At 36.4% G+C, this 20660-nt stretch overlaps 1 protein-coding gene across 1 annotated transcript in view; it reads left to right on the top strand.

Annotated features, from left to right (window-relative positions):
• Positions 1-953: 953 nt before the first annotated feature.
• Positions 954-20660, top strand: part of tep1 (telomerase-associated protein 1) — a 30259-nt gene continuing 10552 nt past the window's right edge. The window contains exons 1-30 of the mRNA XM_077232500.1: positions 954-1062; positions 4714-5244; positions 5632-5814; positions 6156-6305; positions 6398-6562; positions 6776-6913; positions 7246-7317; positions 7434-7555; positions 7680-7837; positions 7933-8042; positions 8129-8207; positions 8952-9144; positions 9254-9473; positions 9601-9753; positions 10190-10270; positions 10379-10500; positions 10676-10753; positions 13388-13534; positions 13730-14021; positions 15662-15783; positions 15976-16089; positions 16174-16291; positions 17038-17223; positions 17328-17512; positions 17588-17729; positions 18349-18528; positions 18633-18725; positions 18831-18963; positions 19710-19869; positions 19951-20084. Coding sequence (XP_077088615.1) covers positions 4723-5244; positions 5632-5814; positions 6156-6305; positions 6398-6562; positions 6776-6913; positions 7246-7317; positions 7434-7555; positions 7680-7837; positions 7933-8042; positions 8129-8207; positions 8952-9144; positions 9254-9473; positions 9601-9753; positions 10190-10270; positions 10379-10500; positions 10676-10753; positions 13388-13534; positions 13730-14021; positions 15662-15783; positions 15976-16089; positions 16174-16291; positions 17038-17223; positions 17328-17512; positions 17588-17729; positions 18349-18528; positions 18633-18725; positions 18831-18963; positions 19710-19869; positions 19951-20084 — 4552 coding nt within the window. The 5' untranslated portion in view covers positions 954-1062; positions 4714-4722. The remainder of the gene's footprint in view (positions 1063-4713; positions 5245-5631; positions 5815-6155; positions 6306-6397; positions 6563-6775; positions 6914-7245; positions 7318-7433; positions 7556-7679; positions 7838-7932; positions 8043-8128; positions 8208-8951; positions 9145-9253; positions 9474-9600; positions 9754-10189; positions 10271-10378; positions 10501-10675; positions 10754-13387; positions 13535-13729; positions 14022-15661; positions 15784-15975; positions 16090-16173; positions 16292-17037; positions 17224-17327; positions 17513-17587; positions 17730-18348; positions 18529-18632; positions 18726-18830; positions 18964-19709; positions 19870-19950; positions 20085-20660) is intronic.

Raw genomic sequence — 20660 nt, forward strand, 5'->3', positions numbered from 1 at the left:
GTTTATTGATCTATAGCAAAATAGCATGAGCTTTGGTGGTTTACACACAAACCAGACGCAACTTTCAGATGCCATCTTTCTTTTTTAGCTCAACTGTCACAGAACAGAAAGCACAGGATTGTGGAATATCAAAGGCAGCGAAGGATACATCAATGCTGCCCTCAAAAATCGATGAGATGATAAACTCATCTCATGAAACAGGAAGTGAAGCTAACTTTGGATTCAGATGTTCCTTGGTGCCTTTATACCTTGGAAAGGCAGCATTTTGTTCAGTTTTCGGATGCAGCCAGAGCGTTCAAATCAGAGGGCTAAAATGGGTGGCAAAAACACCTTTTATTTCTAAATTATGCAAATTTTTTATGTAAAAATCATACTAACATTATTAGTTCAGCCCAGGAAACATTATAACAATAAAACAATGCAGTTCATGTCATGACATTTTTAAAATGTAGCTATTAAAATGTAAAAATGTAAGCATTGCATTAAAGAATGCAAATATGTAATGTCTCTTTCTATGCACAAGTGGGTCACTGGATTTGAATAGCCTAATAAAAAAAATGTATAGTGCTACTATAGTTCCTGTTTTCCTTTTAAAATATAGCATCAACTGTTATTTAAAAAAATATATTTTATTTACATTTTCAAATTAAACAAACAAATAAAAAAACAGGGCTCAGGTGCGGCTATTGCCAGTTGTTTACAGTCATATTTAGTACAGCTGTAGGAGGAAAGGTTGTTAATACAGGAACACAATTAGTTTACTGTAATTTAGCTTTTTCATCAACTGTTATTTTTAAACAGCGTTCAAAATTACATACCGGCTAATGGAGGAGCCTTGTTGAAATGTCGACAGCCTTCAAATCTAAAATCACTCATGTGACTGGAGATGGAAAAGAGCTCCAGAGACGTCTCCCATCTTTTATAATGCATCTATTTGGTTCATTACGGTAGTGACATAGTCATGATGACATGACAGGTGAGGAAGTTAACAAGTTTCACTGGTTATCTGCAGCTCACCGTTTACTTTATTTACACCAACACTTGGTCACGAAGCATTAAAAGGTGAGTGTATGTCTTTATTTTTTAGTGACACCACTGAACAAACCGTGTGACACGAAATAATCCAAATATAGTGCATGAGTTTGTTTACAACAGGGTTCGGCTGTCTAGGCAACTTTCATGTCTATAATTACTGCAGTCAGTGTCAGACATACTGCTTATGTGTGTATGTCGTGTGCAAACATTTTACCCATAGACCACATTGGATTTAGAAGGGTGTTTTTATTTAATTCACGTGAAACATGAGATGAAGGAGTGGTAATGAATTTCCCTTATTTGCGTGGCAATAAGGAATCGACATTGCGAATTTTTTTTTATTGTTCTTCATTCATTATCAGCTTGAGATAGAGGATGCTCTTTGACCCGGTCTCCACTCAACAGTAAGTGCCCTGCGAGTTGAACTTTATAGCGTATACCGAAATCATGAAGAGATATTCCAATCCGAAGGGAGCGTAGCAGTGGTCTGTACCTTTTTTACATGTCCAGTTCGAAAGACTGCTAACAGCAGCATCAGCATGAATAAGGGAATATCACATTATTTCATATGCAGTGTATAGGGAAATGTATCTACCAGTACTTAAAGTCTAAATAAACTCGGTGAAAGGGTGAAAAGGAGTGGATAAAGCTATTGTTTGATTTTTCTGGTGTGTCTACATTACGTTTGTTGTTTGCATAAGACACACCCATGCTTGTCAATGCTAGTGATTCGGAGTCGCATTACCTTCAGACAGAAAATCTGACAAGTTTATGGTTGACAAAATAGCCATATTATTATTAGGCCTATTATCACCCATGGGGTAGATGGGTGATACCCCCCCCCCCCCCCCCCTTATAGCTACTAGAGCCTAGTTATAATGAGGCAAATGATCTAAAATAACAAACTATTTCTTTACAATTTTTGACAGGGTTACTATAGGGGTAAAATCTCTCCATGGCAGGGCAGTTGGCATTGAAACATTTTGTCCCCTCTCCATATAGCGGTGACAGCACAATTACTAAAAAGGGATATTTCACCCAAACATTAAAATTAAATTAGCCTATTCATCACCCTCAAGTTGTTTCAAACCTGTATGAATTTCTTCTGCAAAACACAAAAGAAGCTATTTTGAAGAATGTCAGTAACCCAACAGTTGATGGACCCCATTGACTTCCATAGTATTATTTCCCCCCATGCTATGGAAGTCAATGGGGTCCCTCATCTGTTTGATTACTCGGTGACAGTTAGCACAATTACTAAAAAGGGATAATTCACCTCAGACAAATTAAATTACTCACCACCCTCAAGTTGTTCCAAACCTGTATGAATTTCTTCTGCAAAACACAAATAAGCTATTTTGAAGAATGTCAGTAATCAAAGAGTTGATGGACCCCATTGACTCCCATAGTATTCTTTCCCCCCATGGTATGGAAGTTAATGGGGTCCATCAACTGTTTGGTTACTCATATTATTCAAAATATCATCTTCTGTGTTCGGCAAAAGAAAGAGATTCATACAGGTTTGGAACAACTTGAGGGTGAGTAAATAGTGACAGAATTCTCATTTTTGGGTGAACTATCCCTCTAAGATTATCTACAGAATTTGAATTTGAATTTGAATTTACACACTTTGGATTGCCATAGTGTATGAAATGTGCTATATAAATAAACATCCCTTGCCTTGCCTACAGAGCCATAATACTCACCAGAGCCTGCCTGGTCTTGTTGAACTCATAAAAATATGGAAAGAGGACTTTTAGGATTAAGACATAAAATCCATTTATTTTAAGAGAACTTTATTGTGATCATCTCTGATTCAAGTTTCTTATTTAAAATCTAATTTGCAGGAAGGGCTGCATGATTTGGGGAAAATGTCATATTGCGATTATTGAGGTCAATATTGCGATTGCGATATGCAATTGCGATATAATAAACAACAAATGGTTTCATGAGTCGACTTGCTTGGTTCTAAAGCAAAATGCACACACGGATTAGTGATAATGCTGAAACGTGTATTTCTCAACTCAAACTAGCAACAACAACTAAATGATTGATAACACCTATAATGATCAATAAGCCATTGATGTCTGGATAAAAATGACCCCCTCCCCCATTTTAAACATTAATTATAACCATCCAACATTACAGTGATTCCGTCATTCTAAAAAATATAAAAAAATGTATATAAAAAAATTATAAATTTTGTTTTTCATCTATAATTTTTTTTTTAAACATTTATTAGGCTTCAAGAAATATAACAGCTTTTAATTTAAGTGAACTTAAAACAATCCTCACATAAACCCATAATGTCATATTTACCTGTTCCCTTCCTGTCTAACAGGTAGGACATAAACAGAAATTGAATAAAGTTATCAAACAGTCTGCACTGCATAAATTATAAATTATATATAGACTAATCCTTATTAAACACAAGTTCTTTAGTCAAGAGCAGTGAGTAATTTTCTCTGTTCCCTATGTTCTTCCACAAAGTAAAAAAAAAAAAATCCTCCATGGACAAACTGCAAGTTGTACAGAATGCTGCTGCAAGACTTTTGTCAAGGACCAACAGGAGATCACATATCACACCTGTGCTTAAGGCTCTTCATTGGCTCCCAATTAGTTTTAGAGTGCAGTTTAAAATCTTAACCATTACTTACAGAGCCTTCCATGGTCAAGCTCCCTCTTACATACACTATTGCACATATACACTCCTGGTCGCTCTTTGAGGTCTTCAGGCCAAGACCTTTTTACCGTTCCTAAAACACGTCTTAAAACAAGAGGTGATCGTGCTTTCTGTGTGGTGGCTCCAAGGCTCTGGAACTCTCTTCCATTAGCCTTGAGAGCCCTGGACTCTGTAGAAACTTTTAGTAAACACCTTAAGACACATCTTTTTAGACAAGCGTTTAACTAGCCATATGGTTTTGTTGTTATGTGTGTTGTGGTTATTATATGTTTTATTATTTTTGTTTTTACTGTGAAGCACTTTGTGACCCTTCTTGTCTGTGAAAAGTGCTAAATAAATAAAGTTTTACTTTTTTTACTTTTACTTCTTTGATCAACTTTACTGACATAAAACTTTATTGGCTGCTTGCCCTTTAAGAGCAGCCGGTGCTGACAGAGACACGGATCTCACAAGCGCCTCAATCTCTCACAACTCTTTATGTCCATCATAAGACTACTCTCATGTTATGAAGATACGCGACAAACAACATTTTGATAATTGTGTGTGTTATCATTCGTTCAAGTGCGAAAGAGAACTGTATTCTGGCGCACGGTCTATGCATGATACTGGCGCGCGTCTTTCTGTGAGTCACAGTCAGGCCATTCACAGGCAGTGCGCTCTCTTATGACATGTCAAGCATGAATGGTTTAAAGGCATTCGCATGAATAAGAGCGGGATCATGGAACACTAGCCAAAGGATAACAAAAAATAACAGATGCTGCGTTAATTGCTTCAACAGCCCTAATTTGTTTATTTCATATAAAATCGCAGCATTTTGCGTCATATAATCGCATAGGGTTGACATTGCAATTGCGATATGATTAATCTTGCAGCACTATTTGCAGTTAAAGTTGTGTTGCATATTTTGTTCAATATCCCAAGTGATTAGAATTGTATTTTTAGCATTTGCAATGTCTTTGGACAAAAACACATTTTATGTTTCTCCTTTCTTCAAGCAAGCAGACATGAAGACTCCGGCTCCTCTTCAGTCTGATCTGAAGGTGAATATGGATGCCAGACTACAGCTGAACTATAACACTCCAAGGCTGGAAAACAGGTTTCTGGCTCAAGCACCCTCAGCATTGTCTCACCATCAGTACACATCTCCATCCTGGGTCAATCAGACCTCCACCTTCTCATCATGTCCAGCCCTCCAGCCAACCAGCCTGTCCTCCACCATGGCCACCTCATCTCTTCTGTCATCCACAATGATGAGCTCAATCTCCTCTAATTCCTCTCTGCTGAGCACCAGGAATACCCTCCTAATGGAGGTTCCACTCCACCCTCCAGTCTCATCCTCTCTAACCTCCACCTATTCCCATAATCCTTTACTCTCTTGCTCCCAAAATTCCACTGCCAGTGCCATCCCAACACTCTGCACCTATCTGTCACCTTCAAAGGAGAATAAAGCGGGCACAAATGAAAAGAGAGAAGACATGCTTTTCTCACCTGAAGGCCTGCTGGGATATAGTGAGGAGCCCAGACAGGTATAGAGTGATTTCCTCTGTAATACTTTGTAAAATTGTATGTGAATTAATGTAGCATAATTATTTTTAAATTCTTTAATTCTCATCAAATTTTTATTCATGTTTAATTTATTTCATATTAAAATAACACAATCATTGCTACTAATTAAACTCAACCTCTAAGCATACACAACTTTTTTTAATCATTGAATCTTTAGGTCATACATCTGTTTATCCAACTATAACCACTTTGAAAAAGAAATAAAGCACATTACGGTTAAGACAGCTCTGATCAAAGACTTCTCTTTGGTTCTGCATAAACGTACAGTTATCTTGCAAGGACTGGTATTTTCTTCACAAAATACAAATCTATTTAATGAGATTGTCTTTTATATTGTATCTTAACAGGATGCCATCAGGATGCCTTCCAAGGAAAGGTTAGAAGAGGGAGACCAGATGCTGTCCTCTGAGATCCCTGTTTTGGATATGGATTTAGATAGAGAGGAGGAGCAGACTTTTGCTCCTTATGAGGAATTTGGGGTGATTGAAGCAAGTGAGGATGAAAAACTTGTGGAACTGAGGGAACGAAAGGTGAGCCAAATGGTCAGAGTTCTGGGGTTTAAAAAATCATTAATAATTTGCTCACCCTATGTATTTCTCTTTTAGCTTTATTTATCTCTTATGCTCACCAAGGTTGCATTTATTTGATCAAAAATTCAGTGAAAACAGGAATTCATATTTCGGTTTTCTATTTTAATATGAATACGCTTTACATATAATATTATAAAACATATTTATAATATATTTTAAAATGTAATTTATTCCTGTGATGGCTAAGCTGAATTTTCAGCAGCTATTCAGTGTTACATGATCGTTCAGAAAAATCGTACATCGACATTTCTAAATCGACAGTTCTTTTGTTTGTCCTTCAGAACAACCTGCTGAATTTGGTGTGCTGCTCCCTGGTTAATAAGAGCTGTACCCCGGGCCAGAAGGACTGGGATAAGAAGACGAGTGTGTGGAGCATTATTAAGAACCTGGCCACAGAGATTACCACAGAAGACGCAGAGTTTCTCCTTAAGGTTGGTGATTTTGCATGTGTAAGTGCATGTGGGTTATGTTGTCAGGTGGTTATGTTGTCAACGTGAGTTTTGCATATTTGCGTTGGTTTTAGGTTGCAGTCTATACTAGGCAGGAACTAAACATTCGAATCACAGCCAACTTCCTGCTAGCGCTGGCGGCCCATCTGCCTGCTTCTAAGCCACACTTGAGAAGGTACTTTTGTGCTGCTGTGCAGCTGCCATCTGATTGGCTGGAGTTGACAAGAATCTATAGCATGGTAAGTGTTAAAATAGTAAATGCATTACTGTCCTTTATTTTATGCTGTCCTAAATGTATCTCCATATTTATATACCTTTATATGGTACTATAAAGAAAATTATGGTAGATGTACAAATAAGGATTTTATTTTGCTTTACTGTATTATTTTAATGGTTGTTTTTGTTTGTTGAGCTTCTTGTTTCTTCATGCTTTTTAAAATGTTTTTGTGCAGTGTTTCAGTAAATCTTTACCCTCCTGCCTGAAAAAAGCTCTAGTGGATAAATTTAAGCAGTTCACTGAATATCAGCTGGCCAAATACAATACACGGAAGCATCGCTGCAAACACAATAAGAAACGAAAGAAAGGAGAGGTAATATGTCGAAAAACACTTCATATTTCACTGAACATGGTTCATTGAAAAATATTTGGTTTGATTTTATTTTTTGAAATAATTTAAAAATTGTTCCATTTAATGTTTTAATATAGTTTTAAAGTCTTTAATTTATGTTTATTTCTAGGTTTAATTTTTTGTAAAGATATTTTGAATCCTGTATTTTTTAAATGTTGTCTAATACTTTGTATCTTACATCTTTAGAAAAGCACACATTCTACCAACATTCAATAATGGACACACTATTTCTTTCAGTATTTTTCTTTCCACATAAATTTTAAAATGCTTTTGTTTTCACCCTCTTCTTTCAGAAAATCTCTGCTGCACAGTGGAAAATGTGGGGAGACCTCGTCAGAGTGGACGATTCAATTCTCAAACAATATGTGAGCTTTGCCATGTTTAGTTTCATCTGTTTGATGTAACAACATTGCACATAATTATTGCACATCAAAATGTCTTCTGAACATCTTTTGATTCAGTTCTGTATGTTATGATATAGTTGGAGAGCCAGAATCGTGCTACAAAGGATAAAAAACAGAGTGAATTCAACTTCAGGAAGATGATAAAGCACCTTCACATCAAAGAATCTGCAGAACATGTCATGGCCATTCTGGGAAAGAAGTTAGTCCTACAAATTGGCATATATATTTTAATCAAATCTGGTTAATGTTGGTGAACTGATTGCTTAATCCAGTGTAACTTTCAGCCTCGAGTAACTATATATGTTACCTGTTTTTGCTTGCAGATACCCGAGTGATCTGAAGGCCTTCTCTCGTAGTGGTCTTAGTGGGGTCTGGGAGAGAGAGAGAGCTGGAAAACGGATGAAACTTAAGCAACCCGACACATGGGAGTGCAAACTAAGTCAGGAGGGAAACAAAGCTGCAACCTGGGAGAAACTCATCGGTGTGTATTAGGGTCCAAGATGCACTGGGTCCATGATGTACTTAATTCTTGAACATCTACTCATAGCTAAGTATATGTTATTTTTGTGATTTCAGATGGAAAGTCTCTTCCTTTTATGGCAATGCTGAGGAACCTGAGGAATATGATTTCTACAGGTATCAGTGAGAAACATCATTCTATGATCCTCAACAGACTGACCTCGAAGGTGAGCATTTCTTAAATTCAGATTTTCGCTTACTTGAACGCATATAAGATGATCAATTCATTAACAGATTTCAATTAATCTTACAGAACGCTGTAATCCAGAGCAGACAGTTTCCCTTCCGTTTCCTGTCTGCTTATAAAGTTGTTTTGGAGCTCAGTAAATTTGGTAAGTTGGTCTAGCAGTGTGATTGTGTTCCTGATTTTAGGGTTAGGTTTTCAGCTGATGTTGGGGCTTCAAAAACATTATCAAGCATTATCAAACATTATCACAAATCATTATCATTACCATCTGAATTTAGAGGTTAATAAAAATTTGTTATAGGACTATTTCTGTTTATAAAGGAAAATTTACTGATCCAGAAACTGGTCCTGCTTGGCACAATTGTTAAAATTATTACTTTTATTTAACAATAATAATATATGAAGTTGGTCAGAAGGGACAGTACAGACAATTATAATGTTACAAAACTTTTCTATTTTGAATTGATGGTGTTCTTTTTTTTATCTTTGTATTCATCAAAGAATCGTTAAAAAAAATATCACGGATTCTTCAAAAATATTAAGCGGCACAACTGTTTTCAACATTCATAGAAGATTAGCATGTTAGACTGATTTCTGAAGGATCAGAACTCATTGATCAAAGGAATTAATTTCATAATACTCATTAATTACAATATTCCCAAAAACCTTAAAATCTTACCGAATGCAAACTTTTGAACAGTAGTGTACATTTAATTCAGTCATTATCAAAGATTTGTTTATGGTGTTTTAGGGATTTTTAATGTTTAAATCTACAAACCATGGTTTTCAAAAACAATTTCATCAAGAAAAGAATCACAATGTAATAATGTACATTTCTTTTATTGACGTGTTCTTGAGGAAGTTTAAGTGACATGCTCTCCCCTTTCAGCTGGTGGGCCTGCGGTCGAGGTGCCAAGCTCCAAGTTGATCCTACGAGACATTCTGAAGAAATTGCCGAAGAGCAAACGATTCCACCGACACAATTGGGACACAACAGCGCGCAAGAGACTGAGAGTTACAATGCGAGTGCCCTTCGTATACCGCATATTCAATGTCAAACGCAATCTCCTGAGAAAAGCAAAGTGTGTATTTATTATTAAAGAAAACAATTACATAGTATAAGTTGTATGTTAGAGTTTTTTTTTTTTTTAAATGACCTTGTTGTTGTTTTTTTGTAATGTAATTTGTTAGTCAGAGACTCTACACTCAGGAGCTTCTGAAGAAGTACTGCTGTGCTTTGGAGAAAGCTGTGCAGATCTCCTGCAAGTACAACATCCCCCCTCTCCCTGGACGCACTCTTGTGATCTGTACTACTTTTTCTTCAGAAGAACGAGACTGGAGTGGCGCTGAGGATTTTTGCTTGCCCCCTGAAAGCACCGATAACATTGACAGTGATAAACTCTCAGCATCGGTCAGATATGAACATCTGTGACTGGATTTATATTTTTGCCTTATAATGATTACTATAGTTTGCTATGAAATTAAGCTTTTAATCAAAATGAAACATAGTGTGAAGTATATTTCTTTTGCTTCTGCAGGTGCAGGAAGCTGCGCTGCTTTTATGCATGATGATTAACTACTGCAGTGAAGATTCCCAAGTCATACTGCATAACTACCAACAAATCCGTGAGTTAAAGTTGAAGTCTGACGTCCTTCTGGATAATGTGAGACAAGCAATGAAGCAAATGAATGTAAGGATTTCCCTTTTATTGTGTATATAACTTAAGAATCAAACAGGCTTCTGCTATAATTTAAAAACAAAACAAAAAAAAACACTGAAATAAGATTAAAACGATCAAATAAATATTTAAAAAATGGATGCAATTTATTTATAAAAATAAAATACTAGAAAATAAAATCACTTATTTTAAATGCTCTAAGTGAAGTTGGGTATCACAACATTTTAATGTACAGTATGAAAAATGGATATTCAATTTGAGATTTGCTGAAGATTACTTTTAACGCCGTTAATAAATTATTAGTGTGTTTAAATGTAAGAACAGTTAAGCATGCACAATTAAATATCGAATATTGTATAATAACAAAAACTTTTAATTATGTTTTTGGATTGTCATACCTTTTTTGTGTTTTATCCTCTTCGTCTCCCTCTGTCCCTCTCTCTCTTAGGATATGGATGATAGCAACGTAGGATCTGAACACATAACTTCGTCTATATTCTTTGCAAAGCTGACTGAAGAGAAGACAAAGGTGTGAGGCCCTTTTGAATTTATGGTTATACCAGGGTGCGTTTTTGAACAAATTTCTGCACATGGGTTAAAATAAGTGGCATGTCTGTTAAAACCTCTCTCCTCACAGCTGGATCGTATAGTTGTGTTTGAAAATTGCTACACCAACACGGCTTTAATGGCAGATATCAATAACTATCGGCAAGATATTAACGCCGATGCTGTTGTGATAGAGGTGCTGCTCGGAAAAACGTACGTTTTGTGAAACTTCTTCTATCTCCAATTTCCAAAATTAAAATGTATTAAACTGATATGTTACTTTTATAAGAGCAACTGCTTATACTTCCTTGAAGCATCTGCTGTTGGGAACATAAATGCTTGCAAAAATAGTTAATAATAAATCTTGTATTGTTTGTTTTTTTAACAGGTCTACACTAGATGATATTCAATACACACTGGAATCCAGCACAGTTCAACTTTGTGGGTTTAGCGAGCAGATCCTTAAGTAAGATCCTTAGTTCATTCCTATGTTGTACTCAATATATATTCTCTCTTGTGAAAAGTTTTAAGGTGATTTTCTTTTGAAAAACAAAACATTTAATTGGCAGTAAGAGCTAGTGTAGGATCTAATATTCACAATATACACTGTACTGTTGAAAAGTTTGGGGTTCAGTGGCGTCATGCCCATTCAAAGTGAGGGGGCCCGTGCCCCCTCAGATTTTTCCTCCCTTATAATTTTTTTGTCACAACTTTATTCCTATTATGCTCCATAATTACCAGAGCCTATAACGACTCAAATGTATTCTTCTGGATGTGTAATAAATCGGTCAGCATCATCCCGCCCCTTTTTCCTAATATGGTGTCTGTGTATATCAAATCTAGAGAGCTATGCACGTAGCGCTCTAGAATCTTTGCTGTGTATGTTGAAGCAACTCACTCGTCTCGCACATTTAGCTGGCAATGTTTTACAGATGTGGTAAGTGGGCAAAGCAACAAATCGGCATTGAATTAGTTATCGGATGATATTAAAAGGTAGTGGGATTATTTGTGGTTGACCTGGAAATTTTAACTTGATCAAAAAGTTATGGATTTGATATTAGCTGCGAATTCAGAGCATTAACTTAAGTTGTGTCAGTGTAACGTTATCGATAGCAAGCCTAGTCTAACCATAAACTAATTGTCAAACTTCTTTCAAAGTCCTTCATCACATATTAATATTAAAATAACTTAATTTCAGAGCACCACAAAGTCAGACCTCAGCACCTTTATGTACCTTTAATGTAAGATCATTCTTAGGTCACATACCAATTTATAATCATAACATAAAAACTGCAATGGTACTGTTTTTAAAATCATGTGTAGTATGCCTAAGTGTACAGAAAGTGTGTGTGTAAACATGCTACAATGAAGTAGACTTCAAAAGGTTTTGAATTTGAGCTTACAGTTCTTTCATCAACCTGTCTTTTTCATAAACTTACAAAATAGATACTTTGACTTAGTCCTCAGATAGAGGAGTGTTACTACTGCTAGCTTCATCAGTGGCGGCGCCAGGGGGGAGCTAGGTGGTGCTGTAGCTCCCCCTATAATAGCCATAGCACCCGCCCAGCACCCCCAAGAAATGTCTGTAATTTTTATAATAATAATTTAAAAATATATATTTGGTCTAAAATAACATGAGGCTCAAACAGAGGATCTTCTTTGTCCAATGGACGGAGCGCCCGACGAACGTTTGCAGACATCCCAAGTCTCCCTTATATTGATAGCAGCTCCCTGATGGCCGCAAATTAGTTCAAATCTCACGCCATCTAGAGCTTGCGAGCTCCAAACCGTGTAGCGCGTGCAAGACAGAGAGAGCGAGAGACAAGACAAATCCCCTGACCCCTCCTAACATGATCCATATCACCCGTCAGAAAACAATTGCAACGTCTCAGATTGTGCCCCCCAAGAATTTTGGCTTGCATGACGCCCCTGTTGGGGTTGGTAACATTCTTTTTAATGCTTTTAAAAGAAGTCTTTGTTCACAAAGGCTGCATTTAAAAAAAAAATAGTCAAAACAATTTAAAAAAACTTGAATTTATTAATTTTCATTTAATTTATTCCTGTGATGGCAAAGGTGAATTTTCAGCAGCCATTACTCCAGTCTTCAGTTTCTTCTTCTTCTTTACGCTCTAAGATATTTTAACATATTTTTAACATGATCCACGTGTGTAAGAATCAGAATGAATTTCACAAGTTTAATCATCGGCTGGGGGAGAGATGATTACCAGAAATGAGCTGTCCTTCGAGTGCCAGCAGCTTCCTTATAATGGTGGTGATGGCGCAATGGATAAGACACATGCCTTTGGTGTGAGAGACCCGGGTTCGAATCCACTGTGAGACACCAATGTGTCCCTGAGCAAGACACTTAACCTGTAGTTGCTCCAGAGGCGTGCGACCTTTGACATCTATAGGAATTGTAAGTCGCTTTGGAAAAAAACGTCAGCTAAATGAATAAATGTAAATGTTATAAAGACATGAACAGCCAATGACTGTTGTACCCATCCTCAGACAATCTATCAGATATCAAAGACAGAACAAGAAAGAAAAGCGCTAGAGAGAAATAACCCAGCAAGTAGCGCTGGTCATAACAAACTTTTGATCAGTTTAATGCATACTTGCTATATAAGTGTTCATTTCATAAAAAATACAAAACAAAAAAACTGTACTGACCCCGAATTTTTGAATATTGCAATGATCTTAATGTTTTTTGTTTATTTGTTTCTTAAAGGGTGTGTAATTATTTTAAACTTGCTAAAAACAACTTGAATTACCTTTGTTGATTACCTTGCACGTTGCTAAAACATATTAGAGTTTGTAAGTTCAGTTAAATTCAAACTGTCCGTTTCAATGTTCATAGAAGCCCCCATCTCGCATTTTGACTGTTTGCATATAAATATAATTTTTAAACATTCTTCCTTGTCTTTGATTTTGTAAACAAAAATGTATTTTGCTCTTTGCATTAAGTATTCTACAACTTTACAATCTACTCTTAAATCTATTATCAGAGATAATGGCGTTAATGGAGTTGTTTCAGATGTTCATTCAGATCTGTTAATGGAGTTGTTTCAGATGTTCATTCAGATCTGTTTTGTGATCGTAGGTTTGTCTCCGAGAGAGGCTCCTCAAGGATGCTGCAGCACGTGGAGCACATGGACAGGGTCTATAAAATCCCTCCGCCACAGGGGCACAAAACTGAACCTGAGAGAGCTGCTGATGTCATCCCACTTCCAGCAACACCAAAGTTCAGGTAAGACCATACAAATATCCATAAATTACTTGTATTAAATAAAATGTATGTCAATCACTTAAAGTCTAAATTGGGTGGTTGTGGTCCAGAATATGTTCCAATGTTGACCACACTAGATATAAGTACATTGGAAATGAAATGCTAGACAAAATTTGTCCTTGTAAATTCTCTTTTCATCCTTTTCTCTCTTTATAGATGGAAAGGCGTGCGAGTGTTCATCTCTTCTACGTTCAGGGACATGCATGCAGAGAGGGATGTTCTTGTGCGTAGTGTGTTTCCAGAGCTCAGAAGGCGGGCAGCGGCACACTATCTGTACCTGCAGGAAGTGGAGCTGCGTTGGGGCGTTACGGAGGAGGAGTCTAACCGTGCTGTGGAGCTCTGTCTATCGGAGGTCTGTCGCAGCCAGCTGCTGCTGGGGATTCTGGGGGAGAGATATGGCCTAGTGCCGCCCCGTCCCACACTACCTGAACTTCCTCAATACAACTGGGTAATAATTTCATTTATTTATCTGATAGATACTTTTATCAAAAGTGTAATACAGGTGATTAGCCATGTGCTGCACTTATAAGAGTGTACAACTTCAAGTTTAAATGAGCAGTAAGCAATTTCTGAGAAATTCTGGTGAAAGTGGTATGGACCAAGCATCACAACATACTTGTAGCCAATCAGCAGTAGGGGATTTATACACTCATGATGGGGGAGGAGAGAGAGTGAGTAAAAGGGAGATTTGAAGAGAGACATTACAAAAGAAAAAGGGTCATAGGAATATTAATACGCTTTTTCAAGCGCTAGAGAGACCTAAGTGGGAAGGCTTGAAACCGAATGCAGAGGTTGCAGTGTTTCTGCTCCACATGTGAGTGACATTGGTTTTGCTATGTTTCACAGAACCAAGATATGCTGCTTTTGTAATGTTACTTATAGTAACATGACAGTTTTGTGTGCCATTGTTTGTATGGAGCTGTGTGCTGCTGGCGACTAACAATGAACTCTTGCTTGTATATACTCCTGTGTACTATGTTGATTTGTTGCTCTTCCTTGTCATTCGTTCAGCATCTTCACTTTATTTTGTGAAGATTTATTTTTCTTTGCTTCAGCTATGACAAAGAGACATCCACTCTTGTGTTGTGTGTTTGTGCATTTTGGGGGTGGAGAAATGAAGGGAGGGGTTTGTTTGATTTGGTAGATTTCAAATATCAACCTTGTTTCTCAGAAATCACTTACTTGACCTTTAATATTCACCAGAGTTGATGCTGAAATGTATGAGCTAGATAACAGAAGAAAGGTGAAAAGTAAAGATTTCTATTTCAACTTTCTATTTGTCAAATTGTAAAAAAAAAAAAAAAAATTTACACTGAAGACTAATGGCTTCTGAACATTCAGCGCTGTCATCACAGGAATAAGTTGCATTTTAAAATATATTAAAATAAAAAAGTTATTTTTAATTAGAATATTTCACAAAATTACGTTTTTTCTATATTTTGGAATTTTTGACTATCAAATGCTTTAAAAAATCGTTACTGTATCTTCTGAGCTTGGTCAGAAGTTTTAAATAAGGGTTCAGTTTTAAAAACTAGTATAGCCTTGCCTTTTATGTTCAGTGTCAGTCTTCTACGTATTTATTTAAAACGACTAGGGACTATCTTGCTATCATGTATATTACTATTGCCGTAATCTAACGCTCACTTAAAGAAAATCTTTAAAAAAAAACATTTAAAAAAGTTTAAAAGAACCGTTTAAAAAAATAGTTTACTAACACCGTTTAATGTAATGTTTAGCCAATCTCAAAATGAATATACATTTTTTACTGTGCATTATAATACTGTGATGCCTAAATTAATTTGTAGTTTTAAAAAATGATTTTAGTTTTTTATATTTAACTTTTACATTTATTTTGACAAAATAGTATAGAATTTAATTTATTTAGACAAAGCATCGATTTTTAATATTTATTGGTTATTAGCCATAACATTATCACCTATAACATTATTGGTATCAACCAGAATGTTTATATTGGTTCATCCCTAAATTACTAATAAGTAGCCAAAGCAATATAAAATGACATTGCATACTGGTTTGGGCCCCTTGACCCGAAGTTTCATGAATTGCTTTCATGCTTCTCTTTGTCAGCTGAACTCTGCGCCTGATGGGTTATCTATTACTGAAATGGAGATTCGACAGTTTCAAGCGCTGTACCCAGACTCTGCCCAGAGCCGCATGTTCCTCTACTTCAGATCACCCCATCTCACCAGGTATACATTCATTTATCATTTGTCAGCTGATCTGATTCATTTTTGTTTCTGCAGGCTGTTCTCAGTCAGTTTTGATGTAATGAAATGAAATAATGGATGAAAAAAAATTACAGCTACCAGCTAATGTTTCTGAGGCTATTTGATTTAAGTACAGTATGTCATATCATCTACATTTTGTGTTTGTATGTTTAGTTCAGTGCCAGTGGCATGGAGAACAGACTTTGTGGCAGAATCCAAAGAAGCTGAAGCTAAAATGAACAGCCTAAAAACATGGATCCAGAACAATGAGTTTAAAGTGACAGACAAGTGAGTTCTGTACATTTGTTTTGCCTTGCACAATAATGAATGACATTGCATTTATTATTTGTGCCCTGCTTCATATTGTCTTAGTTATACCTGTGAATGGGGTGGGGTGGTGGATGGTAAGCCCTATGTGAAAGGACTGGAGGACTTTGGGAGAGCAGTGCTGGAGGATATCTGGGAAGCAGTGCAGCAGCTCTTTGTGGAGGTCAGAGTCCCATTAAAACAAATGAAAAGAACTGTTTTTTCTTCATATGCTCTACTTTATGGGGGCCACTCACAGTTTGAAACAACAATTGAAAGATAAATCAATTAAAAGATGAATAGGGATGATGAGGATAAATGGATACAAGTCTGCAATTTGATCATTAAAAAAAATTGAATCTTAGATGAGTAAATTGAAGATTCATTTTAATTCAGTACTCCCCTAAATTTAGTGTATTCTACTAGTGTGTGTGTGTGTGTGTGTGTGTGTGTGTGTGTGTGTGTGTGTGTGTGTGTGTGTGTGTGTGTGTGTGTGTTTGTATATATATATATATAAATATTGGGATTGGGATATTCGGCAGTCTACATATTGGGGTTATCTACATTATTTGCTAATGAATAGAATTGCCAAAATTTGTTTGTTAGGTCCCTCCTTTGATAATAGTAGATATTACAAAATGCAAATGTTAAATGACCAATCACTTCATAGTCACATGTCATTATTTCTATAATATCAATTTGTTACATTTATATTTTCTATTTGATTATTTATCAATGTTTTATTAGATTACTTTTGTATTATCAAATTGTTCATTTTTTTTCATATCTCTATATTTTTGTTTACACGTCATAATTTATTTGATATAAAAAAAATCTTGACATGTCTCATACATCCCAGTGCTTATTTTACATTTATTAATTAGTGGAGTGATTGTCAGGAATTATTTTCCTCTCCTTAATTTTTTGTAGGAGACAGATGAAGATTTGATCTCAGAGATTAAAGAACAGGAAGTCCACCTGGATTCCCAACAGCGGCAGTTTCATGGCAGGGCAAAGCTTATTTCTATGGCAACAGAGAAAGTTCAAGAATGTCAGCAAAAAGGAGGAGTTCTGATGGTTGAGGGAAAACCTGGAGAGGGCAAAACTGTGTTTATGGTAACTGTACATCTGTACAAAAAACCATCTGTATCTTCATGTATTAATGCCAAATGTATGATGAATTATTAGAAATATCTCTCTGTGTCTTCTGTTTTATTAAGGCTGCCCTGGCCCAGGCACTCAAAACTTCTGTCAAAAACAAGAAAGCCCCTCTTTGTGATGTCATATCCTACTCCACAGACGCTAGCCAGTCTGCTTGCAGTGTTGAGCAGATCCTGCGCTGTCTTGTTCAATGGCTGAGGAAAAGAAAAGATGATGTGGAGTTGCCTCCAAACACATCTTATAAGTAAGAAAGGATCTGATGTAACATGCATTGTTATAAGCAAACTTATTTCATAATTATTCTCTTGTTGCATTACAGGGACTTGTTGTCTGAGTTCCAGTTGAACTTGAAGGACCTGAACAAAGAGAAGCCACTGGCCTTGCTTGTTGATGGGGCGGACCGTGTCCATGACGGTCGTGGTCAAAGAGTGTCAGAATGGATACCACAGCACATCCCTAAGGTAAGAGAGAGAAACATGCACACTTAAAGGGGTAGTTGGCCCAAAAAATGTTGTTCCAAACATATAAGAATTTCGTTCATCTTCAAAACAAAGGTGAAGATATTTTTTAAGAAATCTAAGAGATTTTTGTCCCTCCATTTAAAGTCTATTCACCCAAACGTCTGATGCTTTAAAACGAGCATAAAGAGATCATAAAAGAAGTCCATATGAATCAAGCAGTTTAATCCATGTCTTCAAAAGAAGCACAATTGCTTTATATGAACATTTAATTTAGGCTTTTATTCAAATATAAACATTGATCGTACATAGAGCACTCAAATATGATAAACGGAAACTCAAGCATGCTTGCCAGTCAACGTTTATATGTTAATAAACATTTAAATAGACTGAATATAGACTTTCAGTGGAAGGAGAGAAATCTCTCAGATTTCATTAAAATATCTTCATCCGTGTTTCAAAGATGAACAAAAGTCTTATGAGTTTGGAACAACATGAGGGTGAGTAAATGAAAACTGAATTTTCCTTTTGGGGGGAACTAACACTTTAAATAGGTGTATTTAAAACAATAATGGAACCTTCTCATCAACCAATTACTGTGTTCACTTCACTGTCCTCTCAGGGTGTCTGTTTGGTCCTGAGTGTTACTTCAGAATCATCCCTACAAAACACTATTAGCAAAAAGAAAGGTGTTGTGTCATTTCCACTGGGGCAGTTATCTTTACCTGACAAGAAGGAGATTGTGGAGAAGCAGCTTGTTGGGTTTGGAAAGAAACTGAGCGATTCTGCTTTCAATAACCAGGTGATGTCTCCCTTTTGCTCTCTGGCTGTTGGAGTACTATATAAGGAAATATTGAGAGCTGTTTTTGCTTAACTAGTGAATTTATTGTTGTGTTCCCCCTGTAGCTTCAGACACTGCTGATGAAGAAAGGCTCTGTGAGTCCACTCTACCTCCATTTGGCCTGTGAGGAGCTCAGGAATTATGCCTCCTTTGAGAAGGTAAATTATTGTTAAATCATTTCGTTTATAGTGATCCACATAATGTTATTTAGCTTAAGAAATGTAAAGTTGAACGTAATGTTGATGATGACATTTGTCATTTAGATGAAGGACAGCCTCCAGTCTCTTCCTCAGTCCCTTGGTGAGCTGGTGCAGCACAGTCTGCTGAGGCTGGAGACTGAATATTGCAGAGCAGGACTGGGATGGGCATTAGCCACTCTTGCCATCAGCTCCACCGGTACAAGACATTTAATTTAATATCTTAATTTAAACCTGTTTTACACATTTCTATTTCTTTAAGGTTGTCTTTACAGGGGAAAAGCTCAAATTAAATTGTCCAGCCCTTTTCTCTTAAAATGTGTAACATGGTACAGTAATTAGTTAGCCTGGGAAAACCCAGACGAACTTCCGGCAAATTTAGATTTGCTCTGCAAGTTAGTCTGGCGAAGAGCCCATTCAAACTCATTTCTAATCTCTCCAAATCGAGGCACCAATCACAAACGTTGAGGCGGGCTTTACAAGATGACGATCGATCTGATTGGTTTTAAGGTCTATGCAATTGCTTACAGAGGCATTTGAGCGACGTCCATTGGTGACGCCCCTTTGGAAATGAGCTAAGAATGAACCTTCCCCAGACCCTAACTCAGTTACGACTGAGAAGGGTCTGGTTTTAACCAGGCTACTGATTAGTATTAAATAGTAATATTAATATGGCACTGAATGATTCATATATCATTCATATATCAAAATCCATCACCCAATTTTAGAGGTTCTATTAAATATTAAACATTAAGCTAAAGCTTAATTTTAAACTGGAGCCCATATTAAAATCTTATATTGTTTTTATTGCTGTTTTTTATTTTATTGTATGTTGTTTCTTTTTCTAATTAATTTAAACAATTTAATGTTTTAAATAACATTATTATTTGTATGCAGATGTATTGAAAATAAGTATTTCTCATCACCAATCTGTTTCTTCCACAGGGCTGCGCGAGAGTGATCTTTACACTATACTGAACATGTGCAATGATTTAAACTCCAGAGGAGGGCTGGTGTCATGGCAGGAAATTCTCCATATAGCAAGGCATCCACTGAGCCGTGTTCCTATGGCAATATTCTCTCAGCTCGCACAATCTTTGCACAGGTACAGCACAGTGAAATGTGTGGACATAAGAAATAGCTTCTATTTTATACAATAAATGATTTATTCTTATTGTATTGCCAGTATAATTGGACAGTCTCATGGTCAGGGGTCAGATGCCCTCCTGACTTTGACCCATCCAGAGGTGAGGTCAGCCTTTGAACATCTGTACCTGTCTACTGAGGAGAGTAGAACCAGAAGTCATCTGATAATTGCAGGTAAAACAGGGTGCATGCAAATTGTGATACATTTTATGTGTTTTATACTCTACAGTGTGGGAGCAGTAAGTTTTTTTTGTTTTTTTTTAAAGAATTTAATACTTTTATTCAGCAAGGATGCATTCAATTAAAGTGAAAGTAAGGACTTTTATATTGTTACAGAAGATTTATTTTTTTCAAATAAAAGTTTTTTTTTTAAAAACTTTGTATTCATCAAAGAATCCTGAAAAATAAAGCATCATGGTTTCCACAAAAATATTAAGCAGTACAACTGTTTTCTACTAATTAAGAAATTTTAATTGAGCACCAAATCAGCAGCATGATTTCTGAAGGATCATGTGACACTGAAGACTGGAGTAATGGCCATCAGAGGAATAATTTACATAGCCGTTTTTATTACTGTTCCAGTTATATTTTCACTTGAGCTTGGTACATCATGGCACAATTACAAACCGTTCTCGGCCCGGAATTCTTAGCACGGTCAGCTGACCGTCCTGAACCATGCTGGTAGAATGTGTGTAGTGACGTCGCCACTCAGGATTGGTCACTTGTCTGTTGCCTGGCTGCCATTATCTC

The sequence above is a fragment of the Siphateles boraxobius genome, unplaced genomic scaffold (assembly GCF_051911475.1).
Source record: "Siphateles boraxobius isolate OS27281-9 unplaced genomic scaffold, OSU_SipBor_1 1, whole genome shotgun sequence".
Classification (NCBI taxonomy): domain Eukaryota; kingdom Metazoa; phylum Chordata; class Actinopteri; order Cypriniformes; family Leuciscidae; genus Siphateles; species Siphateles boraxobius.